The sequence below is a fragment of the Eumetopias jubatus genome, unplaced genomic scaffold (assembly GCF_037043125.1).
Source record: "Eumetopias jubatus isolate StellerSeaLion01/CBP00866 unplaced genomic scaffold, mEumJub1_p1.0 scaffold_1, whole genome shotgun sequence".
NCBI classification, from domain to species: Eukaryota; Metazoa; Chordata; class Mammalia; order Carnivora; family Otariidae; genus Eumetopias; species Eumetopias jubatus.
The window spans coordinates 196270281-196292352 of NW_028274807.1; the positions used below are offsets into that span (position 1 = coordinate 196270281).

The window sequence follows — 22072 nt, forward strand, 5'->3', positions numbered from 1 at the left end:
CCCTCGTTACAACCCAAATCCTAGGTATTACCTTCAGATATTTAAATGTTCAAGTGGTTTTAGAAAAGAAATGATTCATAGGATGACTTTTAAGGTCTTCACCTTTTATCAGGCATTAGATGAAAAGAAGTAACTGCTCTAATGTACTCAGGGGTTTGTTCTATCATTTGGGTTTTTGGTTTTGTTTTGTTTGGTTGGTTGGTTGGTTGGTTTTTGTTTTGTGTGTTTTTTTTTCCCCAGACATGGATGGGCCATTCAAAATCATCATCTGGCACTTAGCTCTTCTAAATTCTATGGAAATTCTCTGGTAGGGAGCTGTGTGTTTCATGAACATGTTTGTTCGTTGTATCTACTGTATTTCCGATTGGCCAAAGTTATGAGATAATGAAGTTTATCTTAATGTGAATGTGTAGACTTTACTGACATTGGGCTCCTTTGTACATGATCAGCACATACAACAGAGCTCACGGGACTCCAGTTCTGGAGACAGTGGGGTGGAATGGAAAGAACACTAGGCCAGGAACCAGGAGAGTGTCCATCTGTCCCCATTCAGCCACCCACTGGCTGTGAGAATCTGCACGAGCTGCTGCCCCTCCACAGCCCTTGGCTTCCTCATCTAAAAGACGATGCCCATGGACGAGAAGGTCTGTAGGGTTCTTTCCCATTTGATGGTCCAGGATTCCGATCAATATTTATCATCTGAGTATGGGTGGTTAATAACTCCACAAATGTCTGAACTCTCTTTTACAATATATATTTACCTGCCAACGAATCAACATATATTCACAAACACACACGAAATCGTGTCTTATAGAACAGTCTGAATTCTCTATAGAAGGCACAAGATAATTCCCAGGTAAGTGTAAGCAGTCACACCTTCCCTGGCATTTTTAACAATTTCAGGGTTCTTACGAAATCACCAGGCCCCAGTTGACAACCAGCATGGAAAACATTATGACCCAGAGCCCCCCAAAACACCATCTCCCCCAAGCCCAGTTGGGGCTGATGAGAGACTTGGGTGTTCTCCACTAGGGCAATTAATAAATGTGGGCTAAAAAGTCCTCAACAAGACTCAGGTCCCCATTTCTCCCTGCTGACCTCTGGGAGAGTGTGATGTAGAGCTCCATCCTGTTACAAAGGAGACAAGGAAGAAATCTAGTTTAAAACGTGTTCTCAAGAACACCCGGGAATCCTAGACTAGTCATTTAGTGAAAACCTTGTTAAATAAGAAAGCCAAAACAATGATCGGTGAGTTTGGGAAGCTTCACCGGCCAGACTTACATGCATGAAGCCACAGCACCCGCTTGTCCTTACAACATATGCTGCAAACAGGCTGTCCTGTCATTTGCTCTTTGGGGGAAAACAGGCTGTCGTGGTAACTTTAAGATTAGATTAGGCTATAACAACTAAATCTGAAAGAACATGCTTGCTCATTGAACTTCTCATTTCATCATGTTACACATAACAAAACCAGTCATTTCCAAGGTATTTCTATTTTCCTCAATTGCTTCCAGACAGCTCTGCGGTTTTGACTTGCGCTGATCTTTTTCAATGAAAATAAATGAACCATCTGGAAAAACAAGTACACATAAAACACCACTTCCTACATTTTAAAATGTTAAATTTGGAAATCTTTTTTTTTTTCCAGGGAATTTTTGGTGTGTCCCGAGTGCCAACAGGTTTAATAAAATTTCATGAAAAACTTCTGGAGAGGCAAAAACATGATCTGTGCTCTTTTGATGGCTTTGTGAGTCGTGAAAAAACAGGCACACCCTATTGTCCCATAGCCTTCCTCCAGCTGGAGCAGGCAGCTGCCGCCACAACCCTTGGAGAGGCGCTAGGACTTCTACCTTCAAGTCCCCACCACAGGTGTCCTTCGAGGCACAGAGCCCAGTGAAGCACACTCTAGGCTCCTTAGGGGAGCAGAAACAGCCTACAGCTGCCAGGCAGAGCACAGCCAGAGCATCTGTCCCAGCTCAGGTGGCACTAAACCTGGCCCAGACATCTGGAGCAAAAAGCAAACTAGGGCCTGGCACAGACAGGTATCATAGCCTAGTGGAGGAAAACAGCATCTCTCGCCATGGAGGGCCACCTCTGCTCCAGACATTGTGTTGTGGGGGGCTCTCCCTGCATCATCTCACTCGGTCCTCCAAACCACCTGCAAACAGGTCCTACCCTACCCTACATACAGGGAGGACCTGGAAGCATCCGCCTCTTCCCCCAGAGCCAGACATGAGCAACTCCTAAGAGTGGAGAGCTGAACAGATGTTCCAGGAGTCCAGCCCCCTATTGCTGCTCACTTTGAAGAAAGGCAGTTGGCCGGGAGCCCTGCAATACCCTCCTCCTCTGCATTAGCCACCACTCTCAGAGGGGCAGGCCTGGGAGCAGGAGGAGGTGGTGGCTATGAGGTGTCCAAGAAGGAAAACCAGCCTGGAATCAGGAGGCCTGACCTCAAGGCCTCATGTCACCACTCGCTCAGTGTCTCTGTAAGAGAAGAGTCTCCTACAAAATCAGGAAGACAACAGTCACTACCGGCCCTTTCTCAGGGCCGTCACGGGGGTCCAAGGTGACCACGCAAGCAAAAGCGTGTCGTGAACCGTGAAGGCCTCCGTGGTCGTCTGTGGAGCCCCTGGCTGGCACACCACAACTCACCTGGCAGCGCTTGGCTCCAGAATCCTGAGCCCCACCCAGAAGAAAAACCAAGTCAACAAACTCCTGGCTTTAGGAAACAAGACGTGCTTACTGGGCACTCCTGACACTAGTCGAAGTGGTCGTAACACCCGAAAGGCGCGGAGGGCTTTGACATCGAAGCCTCCTGACTTGCCACTGGAGTGGTTACCGCCTTCTGTTTCTTTGGTTAATTGTTCCAGAATTACACTAAACAATCTGAAAAAAAGAAGAAAGGAAGAAATGTTAGAGTCTGTCACCCAGGGAAGCAGCACGGGAGGATAATAGTAGTTATTTCTGCACAAGGGCTAATTCTGTGGGGCCGCTGCCTACATGAAAGGGAAGCAGGGCAAAGGCAAGAATCAGGCTGTGAATCCCAAAAGCCACCCTTACCTGTGACATGACTGGGACAAAGATTGAGCTTGGCTGTTCTCCTGCCAACCCTGAGCAAGTCCGGTCCCATGGAAGAGGGGACTCACTGGGGATCCAACAACGACAGGTGGACACCCCGGAACATAAGTCTCAAGGACAACCAACATGGCGGCTACCTTCCATGCACATTCACTATGTGCCAAACACTTTACATACATTATCTCAGTCCTCACAAAGTGTTATGCAGTAGGGATTCTTAATCATCTTACACATGAGGAAACACACTTGATGAGGACAAGTAACTTGCCCAGGGTCACACTATTAGTGTAGAACTAACGAATGAATCCGGGTATGTTGGCCTCCCCAGTATCCAGGTCCCATGAGGACGGGGACTTTTAATCTGTGTTGTTCATTTGTTTGTTTAGTCTGTTCAAGCCTAGTGCCTAGAACAGTTCTCAACACAGAAGGTGCTCGAGAAATACCTGAGGAGTAAATCAATGGGTGAATGAATATTGACTTCAAAGTCCCAAATCTTAATCAACGTGTTACACCATTTCTGGTACAGACTCTGACACACACACACACACCCCTCCACCCTCACAGGGATGTTCAAGGAATGATGTAAATCACAGATGCTGAGGAGTTGTGCAAAGGCCAAAAGCAGTAACCCAAGGTAAGGGATTAATACCGTCATTTTCTCTTTTGAAATGTGCATAATATTGTATCTGGCAGCCACGACACATTTTTCCTACTCTCCAAAGGTTTTTCGGATAAAGCTATTTTCAGACAATCTGCTCACTTGACAGTTACTTTTGCTCTTTCAAATAAACATTTATTCTTTGGAATTATTGCTTGTTTTTCAGAATAAATATAAATTTGCCCATTTCAAATAGAATCAACTCCAGCCAATCAGATTGTGGGGATGACTGGCCCAGCAACAAAGAAAAGGTTTCCAAAGTTTAATTAGGAGCTGAAGCAGAAACTCTGCCCCCACTGGCATGCCTCTGGACTGCCAAGACATGAAGTCCATAAAATACAGGGTGGTCTGATCACAGTCCTGATCAGGCATAGTCCTATCGTTCTGGGGCACTGAAAGACCAGCCATTTGAACAACACTACAGCAATTAGCAGTGAATCTAGCTGGGGGCAGAGGGGGTTGGCGCCAGGGGCAGAATAAATCAAGCCTCTACCTTTTCAAACCTTCAGATGGTGGGCTCTCTCTAGTTATGACTGGGGAAACAGATCAAATTTATGACCCGTTTCTCTCATTAGAATAGTTTTATTTTTTTAATTACTGTAGATCCCTGCAGCAAGGCTCAAGTTAAAAGTCTCCCCTCCAAAACAAGTTCATAGCCTCCCGAAAACAAAGAACAAGGAAGAAAGAAAACCTCAAACTCTTCTGAAATGTGGCAGCCACAGGAATTTTCATCCCAAAGGGTTAGGAAAGTAATTTATGCAGGTGGTGACTGAAGATCACTTTCAAGTGTCTATGTTTTACAGTGCATACTTCACGGTCCTTTTACCCCTTTTTCTTCAGCAATGCCCTTGAAAACAGGTGAATGATGTCTCGCTCCCATTACAAAGGAACCTGAGCCAGAGAGGGAAGCTAGCTGCCTTCTCCAGATAGCCAAGGGTGGAAGGGGCTGGGGCTGGGATTCCATTCCTAAGAGTTAGGAGGCTTTAGGAAAGTTCCTCTCCTCCTCTGGGCCTTAGTTTCCCCCACTCTGTAAAAGGAGAAAACTGGATTAAATGATCCAGAGCCCTGCCCTTCCCAGTCTAATATTCTGTGATTCTACTCCCTTCACCACTCATGCCCCCCACCCTCAACAAAAAAAGTACCACACGCCTGGCAAGTTCAGGACATGAAGAGAAAGTATTTGATCCTAGAATGTTACAAAGTTTACCCCAACGCAGGAGCAAAAGGCAAGGAGCTACTGAAACGGACTCAAGTTAGAAATGAGCACCCCATGTTCTTCTTCACAAAAGCTTAAGTGATGAGCCTGAAATATATGTTGACTGAAACATTAGGTGGGTGGAATAAACTTTTCTATACAGGGAACACTCTCAGCTCTGGTAGACACATTGAGTCCTCCTGTGGTCACACTATTATGGTTAACATTTTAGAAGTATCAATCACTTCCTTAATGTCTCTGTTATTGGGAATCTTGACAAAAGCAATAGGTCATAGTTGGCTTGGAACGGAAAGTCCATTGGATTGAGATACAGCTTGCAGTTGGAAACTTTAGTGAGTAGGAATTTGATTCCCATGAAGACCCAATAACTTTTCTTTCTTTAACTTTTCTTCTGCTCTTTGACTATAATTTGGTGTATATTTTGGATAAAAAAATAATCAGATGTTCTCAAGTTCTTCATATTTAATGACAAAGACCAATGAGACCATTCCTATTTTAGTTTCCTAATTTCTTTTAGTTTTTTTTCTCTTTTTTTCCTTTTGTTTTCTCTTTTAGTTTTTAAGTCAACTTTATTACAGCTCAACTTATATATGATAAAATACATCTATTTAAAGTGTACAATGAGAGGAGTCTTAACAAATGTAGAAGTCCAAGTGCAAACACCACGTCAAGATCTAGAACATTTCCACCATCCCCAGTAGTTCTTTAATGGCTCTGTGCAATTATCTCCCTCTCAGCTCAGCCTTTGGTATCCACTGATTGTCCATCACTTTAGGTTGTTTTTTTCCCATTTCCAGAATCTTTTATAAATGAAATCATACAACATATGTTCTTCTTTTAACTTCTTTTGCTCCCCATGTTTTTGAGACTTATCCAAGTTGTTACATTTATTCACAGTTCATTTCTTTTTATTGTTGGGATATTCCATTGAATGAATATATCACAATGACTCTATCCATTCACCTGTTAGGAGATATCTGGGTTGTTTCCAGTTTTTCTCCATCATGAATAAAGTCTCTGTGAGCATGTGTTTTCATCTATCTTGGGTAAGTACCCAAGAGTAGTGCTGGTAATATGGTCCTGTGGTTAGTGCATGATTAACATTTTAAGAAGCTGGCAAACTTTTCCAAAGTGACTGCACCATTTTCCATTTCCACAAGCAGTGTATGAGAGTTCCAATTGCTCCGTATCTTGGCTAAGATGTGGTATTGAGAGTCTTTTTATATTTAGTAATGGTAGTGGGTATGTAGTGTGCCACTGGGATTTTAATTTGCACTTCCCTAATTTCTAATGATGTTGAACATCTTTTCAGGTGCCTGTTAACCATTTACATATCTTCTTTTGTGAAGATCTATTTGAATCTTCTGTCCATTTATATACTGGGTTGTCTTCTTACTAATGGGTTATAAGAATTCTTTATATATTCTGAATGCAAGTCCTTTGTCATATATCTGTATTGTGAATATTTTTTCCTAACCTGTGCCTTAATTTTTAATTTTCTTCACACTATCTTTTGAAGAAAAATTTTAAATTTTGATAAGCTCCAAAATTTCAATGATCTCTTTTATGGCTGGTGCTTTTGGGGTCCTAAAAATTCTCTGCCTGCCTCAGGGTCATAAAGATCTTCCCCTAGACATTATATAGTTTTAGCTTTCACATATAGGTCTATGATCCATTTTAAGGTAATATTTGTGTGTGTTATAAGGTAAGAATAAAGATTCTTTTTTTTTCATATGGATAAATAGTTGTTCCAATGCCATTTGTTAAAAACTGACTACAATTTAGTACTACAACTTATAACTCAACTCACTGAAGTATCAAGGCACCTTTGTCTAAAATCAATTGATCACATACATATAGGTCTATTTCTAGCATCCCTAAGTCTGTTCCATTGATCTTTATGTCTACTTCTTATGCCAACATCATACAGTAGTCTTGACTACCGTAGCTTTATAGTAAGCCCTAAGATCACGTTCCAGCTTTGTTCTTAAATATTTCTTTGGCTAATCTAGAGCCTCTTTAACTTCCATATAAGTCTTAGAATAAATTGTCAATCTCTACAACAATCCTCCTGGGATTTAGATTAGGATTCAATCTATAGTTCAGTTTGAGAAGAACTGATAGCCTAACAATAACTGAGCTGTCCAATCCATGAACATGGTACATCATTCCATTTATTTATTCTTTAAGTGCTCTCAGCAAAGTTTAGTCATTTGTAGTGTGCTGTTTATCCCTAAATATTTCACGCTTTTTGATGCTATAGTAAATAATGCCTTTAAAATTTCATTTTCCAATTGTTCATGACTAAGATATAGAAATTCACATGTTTTAATACTGACCTTCTCTCCAGAAACATTGCTAAATTCTTTCAGAATACATAATTTTGTATGATTTTAATACTCTTAAATTCAGTGAAACTTATTTTATGGCCCAGAATATTTCTTGGTCAATGTTCCATGTGCATGTGAAAAGAATGTGCTTTCTGGTCTTGAGTGTTCTAAAAATGCCAGTTAAGTCAAGCTAGGTGGTATTGTTCAAATATCCCTATATACTTAGTGATTTTCTGTCTAGATGTTCTATCAATACTCAAGGGAGAAGTATTAAAATGTACAACTACAATAATAGAATAGAATTCCTTTCAGTTCTTTCCGGGTTTGCTTGGTGTATTTTGAAGCTCTGTTATTAGGCATATATTGTGTATCTTCATGAAAGAATTCTTTTATCACTATGAAATGTCTCTATCCTTGATAATATTCCTTATTCTGAAGTCTACTTTTTTGGACTAATATTGCCACTCTACCTTTCTTTAGATTAGTTTTCACATGATATATATTTTTTCTGGCTTTTTACTTACAAATTCTTTGTAAGTAACCTAACCTAGGTTAGGTTTCTTGTAGATACTCTAGAGTTGGGTCTGGGTTTTTTTTTAGTGTATAAAATCTGGTAAACTCTGGATTCTAATAAAGATTTAGCTGGGTTTAAATCTACTATCTTGCTATTTGTTTTCTGTTTGCCCTGCTCATTGTTCCTTTTTTCTTCATCCCTTTTTTGAATTAATTGAGCTTTTAAAAATTCTACTTAATCTCCAACACACGCTTATTAACTATACCTCTTTGTTTTTTCTAGTGGCTTCTCTAGGGCAAATGTCAGCAAAAATCTTCTGTGGAGGTCAGAGAGTAACTATTTTAGGACTTGCAGGCCACAGGGTCACTGTCACAACTATTCAGTTTTGCCATCCTAACACCAAATAGCCACAAACATGAGTGAGTGTGACTGTCTTCCGATAAAACAATCTTCCAAAGCAGACGGGAAAATACTTTGCCAATGTGAAAAAGAAAAAAAGGCAATAAACCATATCTGGCCTATGGGCTGAAGTTTGCTGGCCTGTACTCTTGGGTTTGTAACACACATCTCTAACTTATTACAGTATACTTTCAAGTAATATTTTGTCATATTTACCGCCAACTGTACAAGCTCTTTTCAATAGTATATAGCTATTTTCTTCTTCCTGTCCTTTGTGCTATTATTGTCGCGTATTTTACTTTCATAGAAGCTACAAACTCCACAATACATTGTTACTACTTGTGCTTTAAATAATCAATTCCTGAGGAAAAAAATGTTTTTATATTTACCCATGCATGTGCCCTTTCTGGAATTCCTTTAACATTTGTTGAGGTACAGGTTTACTTGGGGTGAATTCTCAGCTTTAGTTTGTCTGAAAAAGTCTGTTTTTACTTCAATTGTGAAAGCTATCTTCACTGAATAAGAATTCTAGGTTGGCATTTTCCTCAGCACTTTAAAGATACCTCTCTACTGTATTCTGGCTTCTATAGTGCTGACAAAAAGTCCAGGGATGTCTTTTTCTCTGACTACTTTTTCAGATTTTCTCTTTATCCTTGGTTTTGAGCAATTTCATTATGAATTATGGTGTACTTCAGTGTAGCTTTCTCTATGTTTACTTTGCTTGAGCTTTGTTGAGCTTCTTAAATTTGTGAGTTTGTATTTATCATCACATTTAGAAAATCTGGAGTCATTTCTTCAAATATTTTTTTCTGGCTCCCCTCTATCTCCTCTCTTCTGGGACTCCAAATATATGTATGTTAGACCACTTGATATTACCCCGCAGGTCACTGAGGTGGTGTTCAATTTTTCTCGATTATTATTCTTTGTGTTACTGCTAGGTCTTCAAGTTCCTTGACTTTTTTTTTTCCTGCTGTTGTGTCTAATTTGCTATTAAGCCAATCCAGGAAAATTTTTCAGCTCTCAGAGTCCCATGTGGTTCTTTCTTATATTGTCTCATCTTTTCCCATTGTGGTCATGTGTTCCTTTATGTCCACATATTCATAATAGCTATTTTTAAAGTCTTGTAAAGCAATTATCTACTAATTCCATCATCTCTGTCATTTCTAGGTCTGTCTCTATAGATGGAATTTCCTTCTGGTTATGGTCATATGTCTTAATTAATGGCCATAAGATTTGACGGGATGCTGGACACTTGTTAAGTGTCTGGATTTTGTTGTCTTCCTTTAAAGAGTGTTGAGTTTTCTTTGTGAGGCAGTTTGTTTTGCACGTCAGTTTGTTCCTTTTCAGGCTTCTTTTCAAACCTTATTAGCAAGGGATTCAGGTGATCTTTACTCTCTAGCAGGAGTTGGCAAAACTGTTCCATAAGGGGCCAGATAGTAAATAGTTTAGGCTTTGTGGACCTAAACTACTCAAATCAACTATGTAAACAAATGCATGTGACTATGTTACAATAAAACTTTATTTACAAAAATTTTTGGCAGGCTAAATTTGGCCCATTGGCCATAGTTTGCCAACCCTTACCCTAGAGTTAGTTTAGCCCTACTACTAATGGCCCTTCTGGGGTGTCTACTGACAGTCCACGGTGTTTATTGAGGCCTCCATTCTGGTTGGTCATAACTCGAACATCTCGCAAACCTATGTGAGTTGTAGTTATTATTCAGCTAACAGTCTCCAGCTTTTCTTTTTTTTCCCTAATAGTATTATTTGACTGGCCTCCTGGATTCTCACCCCGGTAAGGGTAGATTATTCTTCAGGCAAAGCTCAGGAGGACCACAAGGCATATTTATGGAGCTCTTTCTCTGAAAAGCCCCCTCCCCCTCCCATCTCATGTCTATCAAATTTCAGCCCCATCAGCCTTCCTGGACTCTTGTCTTGGTCTTCTCAATGCGATGAGACCACCACCCTCTGTCTGGTTCCCTTTGTGCTCTACTATAGTCTGAAAAATGTCTCGAGGTAGAAAGCTGAGGTGATTGTAGGGTAAGGACAAAAGAAATGGAGCTAAGCATCTCCATCCGGTAGCTGAACACAAAGTCCAGGCTCAGGAGAGGCACAGTGAAATTATTCCAGAACCAAGGGACCTGCAAGGCTCCTGCTTGCCATTCCTTATTCGATTTCAGCAAATACAGGAAGGTATGGTACATACCTACTACCTGTTCATTTTAGCCACACTACCTTTGCAGTAATACCTTAGATGACATGTCCTCTGGTGGTTTTTGCAAAAGCTGACTTTTTCCCCTTAAGTCTAATTATCCCACTGGGCCATTTTGGATCCCATTTGAATTTCCTAAGGTTTGAAAGGGCAGGTTCAAAATTTATCCCATTCTCCTAATATCCAGCTATATTAGTCTCCCATGAAAAGCCAAAGGATTCACGATTTAAAAAAAAGTAGCCTATAAGAAAAATTACATTGCTCAACTTCAAAAGGCAGTTGACCAAAGTTATGGAGATGAACACAGAGAGATTAACAATCTCTCTAGGTAGGACCACATATAGTTTTAGGAGCAACCCATTTTGCAGCTGGGTAACAAAGACTCAGCAAAGGGATAGATCTTCTTTCCCTATGTGGGTATTTGGTCCAAAGGCCCAGCTCTCCTCTGATGTGGATTCATTTTTTTCTCTTGCTGGCAAAATTTCCAGGTGTGGCAGGACCAGAATCACACAACGCAGGCCACTGCTTTTTAACGCTCTTCTTTAACTAAACTGTTGGTGTCTCCTTCCTGTGACAGGATTTCTGGAGAATGCCTGCTTCTCTGCATTTTCTGGCTTATTTCATTTCTTGCCAGATACCTGACATTATTCAGACACTTGTTTTGTTATTTAAAATGGGACAGTAGCATGCCAAAGTTTTTCCCCCAAGCAGTAGAAAAGTTAGTAACTTTGCTCAGGTTGTTAAATAGCAGAGTACCTCACTGCTCTGAAGGATTTATTACTGTTTTACTGGTTTGCGCGTTTTTTGTTTTTAACTTACCAGGGTGCTAGGTATGAGAGTTCTGCTCATTTGACTCTAACTGCCAGCAGGGTTGGCCTATTTGTGAAGACCCAAGTCCTCTGTAAAATGACCCCTCTTACATTGGGAGCTTCAACCTCCTTCTATACACGTTACTGGAAGGGAAGTAAGAACAAGGAGGGGATTTGAACCCAAAGACTGATAGCAGCATCGCCCATCTTCAAAACCCCACTGGTTGGTTCTGGCCACAAGCACTGGCAGAGAGGAGTGACCATATTCCCTCAAAAAACTGTGGTTCTTCATTACTCCCTGCCTCCCATATTCCAAACATTTCCCCAAAACAAAAGGGACTTACCCTACTATTACTATAACAAAATCCAGTAAATTCCATCCATTCCTAACATAAGCATTAGGATGTAGCAATAATCCATACGCTATAATCTTCAAAAATGTCTCGACTGTAAAAATAATCAGGAAGGCATATTCTACTTTTTCCTGTGAAGAGAAACAAAAAGGGGGGGGGGTGGGGGAGAAGAAGGAAAAGAAACAGGAATTAGAATCAATAGCTCAAAAAGCATTTTTCTCCAAGCAAAGTTTTATTATGAGAAATGGCACCATTAACACAGCACCTGTGCCAGGAAGGAAAACGTTTTAATTCTAACACTGAATTTCTCATAAGCAGCTAAGTGTAAAACACTTTTCACTCCAGGCTGCATGACTGCATTTTGCCACCTGCCCTAATGCGTGTGCACGGAGTCTGCCTGGGACATAAGGGGCATGTTTGTTATTTGCACACATTTGCAAAACGCAGCATGTTTTCCTCCTGAGATTGCCAAATCAGGCCCAGAAAAGCACAAGGGGGCAACAAGATTCCAACGGCGGCTTGGAACAGAATGTCCTTTGGAAGAAAGGAAGATGCAGCTGCTTTGACCCTCTCTCCTCCTCTTGGGTTTATGCCCAATTTTAAGTCATGGTCCTCTTTGTCACAGAGCAGCAAGGTGACCTGGGCAAGTCCCTCTTCTCCTCTGGGCCTCAGTCTCCTCACCGGCACAGAAGGGGAGCAAGTTCGAGATGGCAACCCCCCCCCCCGTCCCCCAGCTGACACTGCTGAGTGGTCGCCACACGCCCTCCCAGGGAGTGGGGGCTCAGCCTCTGCATCCTTCCCTCCTACCGGCCCCAGCAGCTGTTCCCATCTGGCTGCCCAGACCTCGGAGACTCAGCCCGCAGGCTAGCTGACTCTTAGAACCCTTCCCGTTCCAACTCAGGCAACTTCGTGCGTCCAGAGAACACATCCCTCAGCAGGTCTAAAAATGTTGACTCCCTTCCTCTTTTGTGAAGGTTTTCTTTATGCAGCTTCGGCTTTAACAGAAATACTGACCCACTGGGATGTGTGCAATTAATTTTATAAGAGGCACTCCCTGGCAAGAAGCTACTTAATAACTCAATGAAAAACCATCAGCAATTAAAACTCTTCCACATGAGCCATAAAGCCCTCCACAAATATTAATTCTACCCTGTGGGACCCAGGGAAAGTTACCAATACCTTAGGAAAATGGAAGTCACAGAATTCACTTACAAAGACACCTGATGCAAGAGGTCAAATGAATTTGGTTCAGGAAACACTGAGTGAGCACCTCTTCTATATGACAGACCCCACGCCAGGATCCAGGATTAGAAAAACAGCTCCACTGCTGTCCCTACCCCCGAAAGGTTTAGTCTGGGAGGGAAGGGAAGGGAAGGTTTAGTCTGTTCCAAACATGAACACTGCAAATGCCCCAAGGCAGGTAGTGGAAAGGGTGCTTTTGCATCCTGAGCCCTCTGAGGCCAAAGGACTGGTCCACCCCTTCCCCCACCAGGACTCTGCTTTGCTACATGACCGCGACGAGATGGCCTCAGCAGCCTCCTGCCAGAGTGCTAGCCCTCTGTCACCTGGCCAGGCCTTCCCTGTGTCTCCCCCCACATCCTCCCTCTTTTTTTTTTTTTTTAAAGATTTTATTTATTTATTTGAGAGAGAGGGAGAGAGGGAGTACAAGCAGGGGGAGCGGCAGGCAGAGGGAGAAACAAACTCCCCGCTGAGCAGGGAGCCCAACTCAGGTCTCGATCTCAGGACCCAGGGATCATGACCTGAGCCGATGGCCAACATTTAACCAACTGAGCCACCCAGGCGTCACTCACATTCTCCCTCTCTACCACCAGGGCAAGCATCCAACCACTGCTGGACCCCAGCCTTCATCCCCCTTCTCGACTTCCCGCTGGTCTTGCTGAAAAGCCAGTTCCGTTAGTTCTTCCATCCCAGGTCCCTGCCATCCCTAACCTGTCCTCCAGAGCTCCATTTGAACTTTGAGCACCGTCCAAGAGGTCTAATAACGCCAATATGACCCCTTCTCCTTCCCCACAGCCATGCCCTCCGGGCATGCATGAGCCTGCAGACCTCCGGTGACTCCTTCATTTATTCTTCATATTCCCTGAGAGCTGGGACTTTGCCACTGGCTAGGGAGGAGGGATCCTGGAAGGCTTCAATGAGGTGGTAAAGCTAACTTTGAGGGCTAAAAAGAGAGAGAAACTCTGTTACTTGAACCAGAAGCAAAAATCCCTGAAAACACCAGCCCACTATACTCAAATTAGACCCTGACCACCAAATGTAAGTTGTCAATATGCTTCTAAGACGTGGAGTTCTAGGGGAACAAGATAAGCTGAAAACAGCATGCTGATTTTACAATTCCTTTTCCCTTTTTATCACTTCTGCTTTATTTACTAGGCCAAACAGAGAAAAAAGGCTTTTGCTGCCATCAATATTCATAGCAGTTACATCCCTACGTCAACACAGTGCTATACTTCAGAGCAGAAAAACAAGGCAGGGAACAGAGAGTACATCTAGCGAACACAGCTTGTTTTTCCTCTTCGGCTTTTATTTGTAAGTAATAGTGCCACAATAATACGAGGGCCATTAGTGTAACTGAATTGTTTAGGGCTCTTTTATATCCCTTTCTCTTGTCCTCCTCTCTCTCTCCTTTTAAAGAATTGGGTTTCTCTTTCCAAAAATCCTTAGTGCATTACTTGATGGAATTGATTGTAGGAAATATAATCTTGCTTTATTGTGATTCTTTACTACAGAGTCTCTACCCTGATGCCAACAGAACCATCACAGCCTAAAGAGCATTCTAGACCAGTTTGCCTAGAAGCCAATCCTGCCATTCAAAAGGACTCCTGTAAAACAAATATACCTCCACAGTAAGCAAATGTAACATTTTTAAAAATTTTGCAAAACAACCATCATGGGCAGGAGAGGTAATTATTTACAAAAGAATTGGTCATTTGAGAAAAGAATGTTGAGTTAGTAATTTGCAAAGGAAGTCACCAGGAGGGTCAGGTTCCTAACTGGGCAAGGTGGGAATGCACACCCAGTGGAAGAGGCCCCGTGAGATGTTGCATAGAGAAGATACAGGGTCTGTGGCCTACATGGAGGAGAGCGCAGAGGAAGGGCATGGCTGAGGAAGAGGCAAGCAAGAAGCCTCCAGAACTGGACACAAAAGAAGGTATCTCGGGGGAAGGGCTGCTCAGTCAAAGCTCAGAGGCCCTGGCGAAACAGAGAGATGAAGTAATTCCTGCATCCCAGTCTCCCTGCATTTGCCGGGCAGGACCACTCGCCTGTACACTCACGGAGCCAGCAGCGGGGACTGTTCTCACTAACAGCGGATCCTGGGTGTGCAGGACCAGTCAGATCTCCTTTTAAAAAAAAACCAATTCTTCCTAGCCAGACACCACCCTATGTAGGGATGAGAGTCACCAATGAGACCTCAAGCCACCTCAAGGCACCAGAAATAAAGACTCAACATCTAATTCAGAAACCTGACAGATCTTCTTTCAAAAGCAAAGATTTACCATGGAGAAGAGTCTCTGCACCAGTTAACCTTGCAGAGAACTTTGAGAAACTGAAACTGTCAATAGTAATGGGTGGGAGATGCCAGGACCCTCGATGACACCGGCTTCTCGCCTTTCTGGTTCTCAGGGGCCCTTTCACTAGAAGTGTAATATGAACATCCAGCCAGCCAGCCAGCCCTGGGTCCTCCTCAGAAAGCCTGATCTGTATCTTCACAGAGTTCCCAACCTGCTGTCAGAAGATAACAAGAACTTGATGAGCCTAGTAAGGTCCAACTCTTTGCTTTGGTCATCCGCCCACATGGCCCCAAATCTTTGGAAAGGCTCTCCTGGCTGACACCGTGGTAGTGTTGCCCATCCCACACACACCACTCTTCCTCACCCTACGGTCCCAGGGTCCCTCTTTGGGGGGATCGTCTCTTACTGTCTTTGTAATCCCGGCCCCTGGTGCCCACATGGGGCATACATAAGGTACGCCACAGGAAGCAGAGAAGAGGGAAGGAATACAGCAAACAAAGCTAGACTTAAAGGGGGACTGAAAAACAGGAGGTTTTGTGATCCTAGCGTACATATCAAAAAAGCAAAACAACACGGATATGTATCTAAGTTGCCATTAACCCTTTCTAGAACGAGCTTGGAAGAAATGGTCACACTGCTGAATCGACGACTGCCCTCAACATCTCGCCTGGCCCTTCCTTTCCATCCTGACCCAAGCCTACAGGGAACGTCCTCACCCCTCCTTCCCTCGCTTCCTCAGTTCTCTTGCATGAGAGCCCTGCATGCCGCTGAGGGGCCCCCCTGCTTCCCCACCTAGGGTGCCCACTTTCATCATGTGTATAAACGCCCCTCTCCAGAATGAGCACACAAGGGACACAGAGCTGGAAGAAGCCCAGCCTGGCGGAGTGGAAAGAACACAGGGCTTGTGGCCACAGGATCTGTTTTCTCCCAGCCCCCAGCTCAGCTACTATTTCAGGTCCATGTCCCGTTCCCTCTTTCTAGAATGGTTTCCCCCACCCCACGTTCTCATCAGGCTAAGCACTTCCTGTCCCTCAAGACTCAGCTTGAGTAACACTTTCTCAGAGAAACCTCTGCTGACCTCCCAGACAAAATAAGGGCCCGCTGTTAGATGTTGTCAAAGACCATGATGCTTCTTCATGGTCCTATTCACAATGGAAATTTTAAATTCCTTAAAGTTATCTCTTTAATGTTGGTCTCCTCCAATAAATGAATTTCTATAAGATCAGAGACTATTTCTATTTCATGCATCATTATATTCTCAAGAGGCTTGCCACAAAAAATAATCAATATTTATAAATCAATAAATAAATGAGCAAAACGCGAGGTTTTGACCAAACATTATTCACCGTCCCTTCCTGCTAAGAAGTTCCATAATTGTTTTAGTCTGCTCAGGCTACCATGACGAAATACCATAGACCGGGGGGCTTAAACAGCAGAGTTCCCTCACAGTCCTGGAGACTGGAAGTCCGAGACAAAGGCGCCAGCTAATTTGGTGTCCGATGAGAACTTTCTCCCTACCTTGCAGATGGCTGACTTTCCATTGTGTCCTTGTCTGGCCTTTCCTTTGTGGGTATCTGTGGAAAGAGATCTCTCTTCCTCTTCTTATCAGGGCACTAATCCTATTCATGGGGGCTCCACACTCATGACCTAATCATCCCCCCAAAGCCCCACCTCCCAACATCATCCACTGGGCTTAGAATTTCCACATATGAATTCTTAGGGAGGGGAGAGAGGAGGGGACACCAATATTCAGCCCATAGCAATAATATCAGGGTCCCTTCGGCTTTGCTCTCTTCCCAGAAAAACGTCTGAGATGAAATGCCAGGGAAAAGCTATTCTGCTCTGTAACCGTGGCCCTCCTCAAAGAGGTGGGACAGGGTCTTCCAGTCAGAGCAAGGGGCACACGCAAAGGCTGATCATTCAAGAGTGACGAGCACACGGGGGTGAGGGACAGGCTGGGGGAAGGCGGGGCGGGGGGGTGAGACACAGGGCCTCATGTGCCAGGCTACGGGGCTTGGCCTCCATCTCTCACCTGGAGAATCAGCACAGTGAACCAGATGATCTTTTCCAGCTGTAAAACTACAATTCCCTACCACCTGGGGAGTAAAATCTGGACCCCAGTTTCACAGTGAGGTTCCACGAGGCCCAGAGACCCCCGGAAAGACCACCAACCCAGAGCAGCATCTGTGCTGTCCAGGGGCTAGGTCACCTGAGGTCGCTGCAACACATTTGGGGGGCCAGGCTTGCTGAGGGCCCCTCCCATGAACTGCCGTGCACAAGGCAGGAGCCTTGGGGAGCCGTGGGGCTATGGTGACAGTTTCTGTAAGTGACTTCACATCTCGTCTAACTGCAGTGGGTGAGCTGGGGGAGAGGCACCGGCAGACAGGCCTCGGCTCAGGGCTGCTTGGAGGTAAACAGAGGTAATGTTCTCCTCTGTAGATAGTAATGAAGGATGTACATCCCTGGCCTCCAATGGGCAGCTGAATGCCCCATTTCCATGAAGAAACTGGCTAGAATAGTCAGTTTGCCTTCATTTGTCTTCATCTTTGGTTTAAATGTACAAATTCTAAATGATGTTTGTGTCTCCCGAGTCCAATTCCAGTCCCTACGGCTGAGTCACCCTGGTTGAGTCATCTACCCCTGGGCTTCTCTGCTTCCTTGTCTGGAGAACAGGAGCACTGTCCTTGCTCCACCCACCCAGATTATGGCGACAGTCAGATGAAGTAAAAGGTGGGAAAAAGTTCTGTAACTACCCCACATGCCACAATCAAGGCCTCCCCGCCCCCAATCCAGACAAGGAGATACATGAGGCAGCTCTCCTAGCTCCTGGGAGGGGCAGCCCTGACGCTGGGGGGGGGGGGGGGGAGGGGGCTCTGGAACTCTCTGAAGATCCTAGGACAGTCCAGTGACCCGTGACCAGCCAGAGAGGGAGGACCCCTGCCCAGCGAGGACAAACGGAAGAAGCCAGCATGGTGGTCTGGCTGGCCCCTCCATGGAGACCAGCCTCCAAACCTCTTGTCTGTGGAAGGGCAGCAACATCGCACCCAGGGTGGAGGAGGCTGAGCAGGGCACTCTCTCTGGATGCGGCTTCCTCACTCACGGGCAGAGCAGGAGTAGCTGCTGCTTGGCTGCCATGCTCAGCTAAGCGTTGTTCTTGCCATCCAGAAAACTCCCAGGCTAACAACAGCACTCTGTCCTTCCTCTGAGAATGGCTCCCTTTCTACGGTCTGTCCAGGAGCTACAGGCGTTGGTATGCGGCCCACGTTACTGGCTCAGGGACAGGCAGGTGATCCACACAGGCCAACCAGGTCCAATGAGAGCTGCACCTGGGACTTTCACTAGGCAAGAAATTCTGTCATTGGCTGGACTTAGCTCTGAGAGGCACTAAGCACGGAGTTACCGGGAAGACACAGAATGAAGAACCGACACCAAGAAAAGCCAAGCCAAAGTGTGTGGAGAGAGTCAAATGGAAAGACAGAGAAGCTCAGGGGCAAGCATCTAACTCTGAGGCCTTGTTAAGAGACCCTGAATCAAGCTGAACCTGAAGCCAAAATTCTCTCCCCCGCCGCCGCATCTTGGGCTTTTCAGTTCTAAAAGACAATTCATTGAGCAAGTTTTGGTTGGGTTTTTGGTAAATTATAAACAAAAATGTCCTAGCTAACTACACAGTGATCCTACAGATCACTCTGCTTCCCTAAAAGCTAAAGCATCTAAGAGAAACGTCAGCAGCTCGTTTCTCAAGAGATTCAACTCCTTTGAGGACTCCCTCTGACCCACAGGCTTAGGGATGGTTCTCTATATATAGGACCTGCAGATCATAGCCTCCAGGAATTCATCTAAGTTCAGCCTTCCAAACAGACTCCATCAATCCCATCCATTCTCTGTTGCTGTCTTCAATTCTAACTGGTTTCCCACATGCCACACATTCCTTCCTGAAAACTCAGTGCCTTGGACTTGCCTTGTTTCCCATCCTGCCCACGCCAGGACCTGAACTGTGAGTCCCCCTGGTAGCAGGTGCATTCTACGGTTGGTGGTGATGCGCCTCCTCACCCAGCTCCAATGCCAAGCCTCTGCCCGCCTCCACCCACCATGCTTGGCAGTTCAAGCTCCCTATTTCAACTCAATTTGACAATATTCATGGGGTACTTACGCCGTACCAGGCACACTCCTGAGCACTGCAGAGTGAGAGACGACTGAGACAGCACTGGTGTCCTAAAGGAGGCTGGCAGAGGCATATATAAAAATTTTAAGACACAGCAGATGACAATCAAGGCCAAAGTAGAGTACTGGGGACCTCCTGCATAGAAACGGAGGGTGGGGGTATGGAGGAACTCCTGTGTCTGGAGGATTTGGGAAAATTTCTTTTAAAGTATAGAACCGTGTCACATATGTGACTGAGTCACAGTTCCAGAGGACCTCTACAATCTGTGGTCTACCTACCAACAACCAGCTGATATCTGTTACCCCATAGGGTACAGGGCCCCCACCTCTTCCTCCTCCCTTCCTCCTCCTCTGGTCCAATCCATCAGTCCCCATATAACACCCTGCACATAGGTCATATTCGCTAGAACCTCTGGTCTTCTCCATGACCCAGAGCACTTCTGCTGATCTTAATCCTGCTCCACCGTTTCAGGGAACGCTAGGGAGTTTCCATTTCTTCTTGAGCACCAACTATGTATGAGGCCATGCAAGAAGACAGAGAAGGGCAGGGCACGGCCCTGTTTTCAGCTCCTGGTGTGGTTGGGAAGGAGAACCCATTGATGTGTTGTCTTGTCCTGTTTGTAGATCGTCAGGACCTTGAGGGCAAGAACCACTGCATTTACCTCTGCAGACTCTCTCACCATCCCAAGCAGAGAACTGAGCCTCAATAACCACCATCATGCATCCACCACAAAGAAGGAAAAACAGAGACATGCTCCTAAGGCTGCATCACGAAGCCCCCGGGGGCCAAGGCCTTGTCTTGCCATCAGGGAGCGCTGACAGCAGCTCTACCACCCAGGCCAGAATCCCATTCGCCCTCTCCCACTTGGAGAAACAGAGGTTCGCGTTCTTTCCAAACCATGTCATGCCTTTACATCACGTTCTGACAGCTCAGGTCAAGGTGGATGGCAGGAAGAATCTGCGTCCTACTTGGGGCTCATCAAAGCCACCTGCTTCCTCTCTGGGATGTGGGGGAGCCTGGGTCATGTCACAGCTGCCAAACACCCATCATTCTAGAAAAGCCACCTACTTCACATTGGTTAGTTTGCACGACGTGAGCCAAATGCTCCAACATGTCCACCTCCCTGGCCGTAAAGAGAGAAATGAGCAAACGTTTCAAAATGGCAGGCACAGAGTAAGTTTAAAACCAAACATCTTCACGTGACAAGAAAACAGTCATTTCTTTCCTTCATTAACAGAAGTAACAACAAGCCTTTCAAATCCGCATATGGTTAAATTCCCTGCCATCAGAGTTCTAGATGAAATCTCCTGGCATTCCCGACACCCCCTCGGATCCCTGTGAATGCGCTGTTTCCACACTGGACACCGCACTTGGAGCGTGAAGGAACACCTTCCTGTCCCTTCCAACTCAGCAGACTCTCTACGTGATGGGGTGAGACAGGCAGAGAAGGGGTTTCTACTCACATCCACACACGAGGGTCCCAGAGTCCATGGGGACAGCGATCGTGCCCTCTGGTGTGAGGAGCCCTGACCACACTCACTTGCATGCCATCCCGTGTCCGCCAAATCTCGCCTGGGCTTCTGGGCTGTTCCAACCGAGGTCATACCAGCATGCCCTCAGCCCAGGGCCACCCAGGCAACGAACAACCTGAGGATGCGCCTTGGAGGTGCCAGCTGCCAACTGCTCAGTGTTGGTCCCTGGGGCAGGGCTGCTCCCACTTAAGAAGGCGCGCAGTCCCTCGGAAGTACCTGAACCTCCCACAGGGGAGGCAGCGAGCCTGGGGGCAGGTCCTGGCTCCGCCACTTATGTGCTTTGTGGACTCAGGCAAGTGACTCTACCCCCTCCTCCTTGCCACTGCTGCTTCATCACAAGAGGAGAGTGAGGACAGCCACGGCCTAGGTTTCTCGTGCAGTGTAAATGAGGCCACACGTGTACAATGCAAGAACCAGGGTGTGCGCATAGCACGCTCCATGGATATCGCACCCTGTGGTTGTTGTGTCAACGGCCACTACCCAGGAAAGACACAGGGCCTGGCACAGAGCCACTGCTAGCTACGAAGTGAGCCCTGGGACGAGGGCCTAACCCCCTGCCCACCCTGCAGGTCTCCGCACCCACAGTGAGGACCGCTCGTCCGGGTGGTCCTGCTCCGGTGAGCACAGCTCCACCTGGAGGGAGAACGTGGTTCCATCTAAACCTGCTCCCGCACCTTTCGGGACCGTCCCACAGCCCACCTGTGGCCACTCCTATAGCGGTCAGGAGGGGAAATGGGCCCCCATGCTACCCGCCCTCCCCTCGCGGTGAAAACAGAGGACGGGCGTCTGGGGGGCGGTGGGAAACAGGCAGCATTCAGCTTGTCAGCTGTGACCTTCCGCCTGAAAAACCACACTGGGTGATGAACGACCCTAGGCCATGGTCACCTCTTTCCCAGGGAATGTGCTGAGAACGTAGGTCGTTTCTTTCTGAATAAATTTATGAATCAAAGTTTAAAAATATATAACGTGTGGTGTCTATAATTGAGATAAAGTATGTAATACATTCACTCAGAAGATTAACAACTCCGTGCCTATAATTCACCATTATTTTAGAATTAGTAGGTAAAATTGAGTTAATTTAAAAGACACTGGGTAGCTTAACAACCAGGCACCACCCAACCGTGGCCTTGAAGTGGAAATCAATAACACGGTCAATGACTGAGCAGAACAGATTCTCTGCAGACCCACTCCAAGCTGCAAGTGTCATTTGCATTGATCTGACCCTGCCAGTCAAATGTCTCCCTCATCACTTTACGCCTCCCGGAGGCTGGAGGAAGGG

The 22072-nt window shown here is 45.4% G+C and overlaps 1 protein-coding gene across 5 annotated transcripts in view; it reads right to left on the bottom strand.

Annotated features, from left to right (window-relative positions):
• CACNA1D (calcium voltage-gated channel subunit alpha1 D) overlaps positions 1-22072 on the bottom strand; it is a 292448-nt gene that overhangs the window by 142641 nt on the left and 127735 nt on the right. For all 5 annotated transcript variants that reach the window (XM_088028075.1, XM_028124508.2, XM_088028067.1 and 2 more), the window contains exons 4-5: positions 11558-11697; positions 2744-2886 (exon numbers count right to left, since the gene is read on the bottom strand). In XM_088028075.1, the coding sequence (XP_087884201.1) occupies positions 2744-2886; positions 11558-11697 (283 nt within the window). The remainder of the gene's footprint in view (positions 1-2743; positions 2887-11557; positions 11698-22072) is intronic.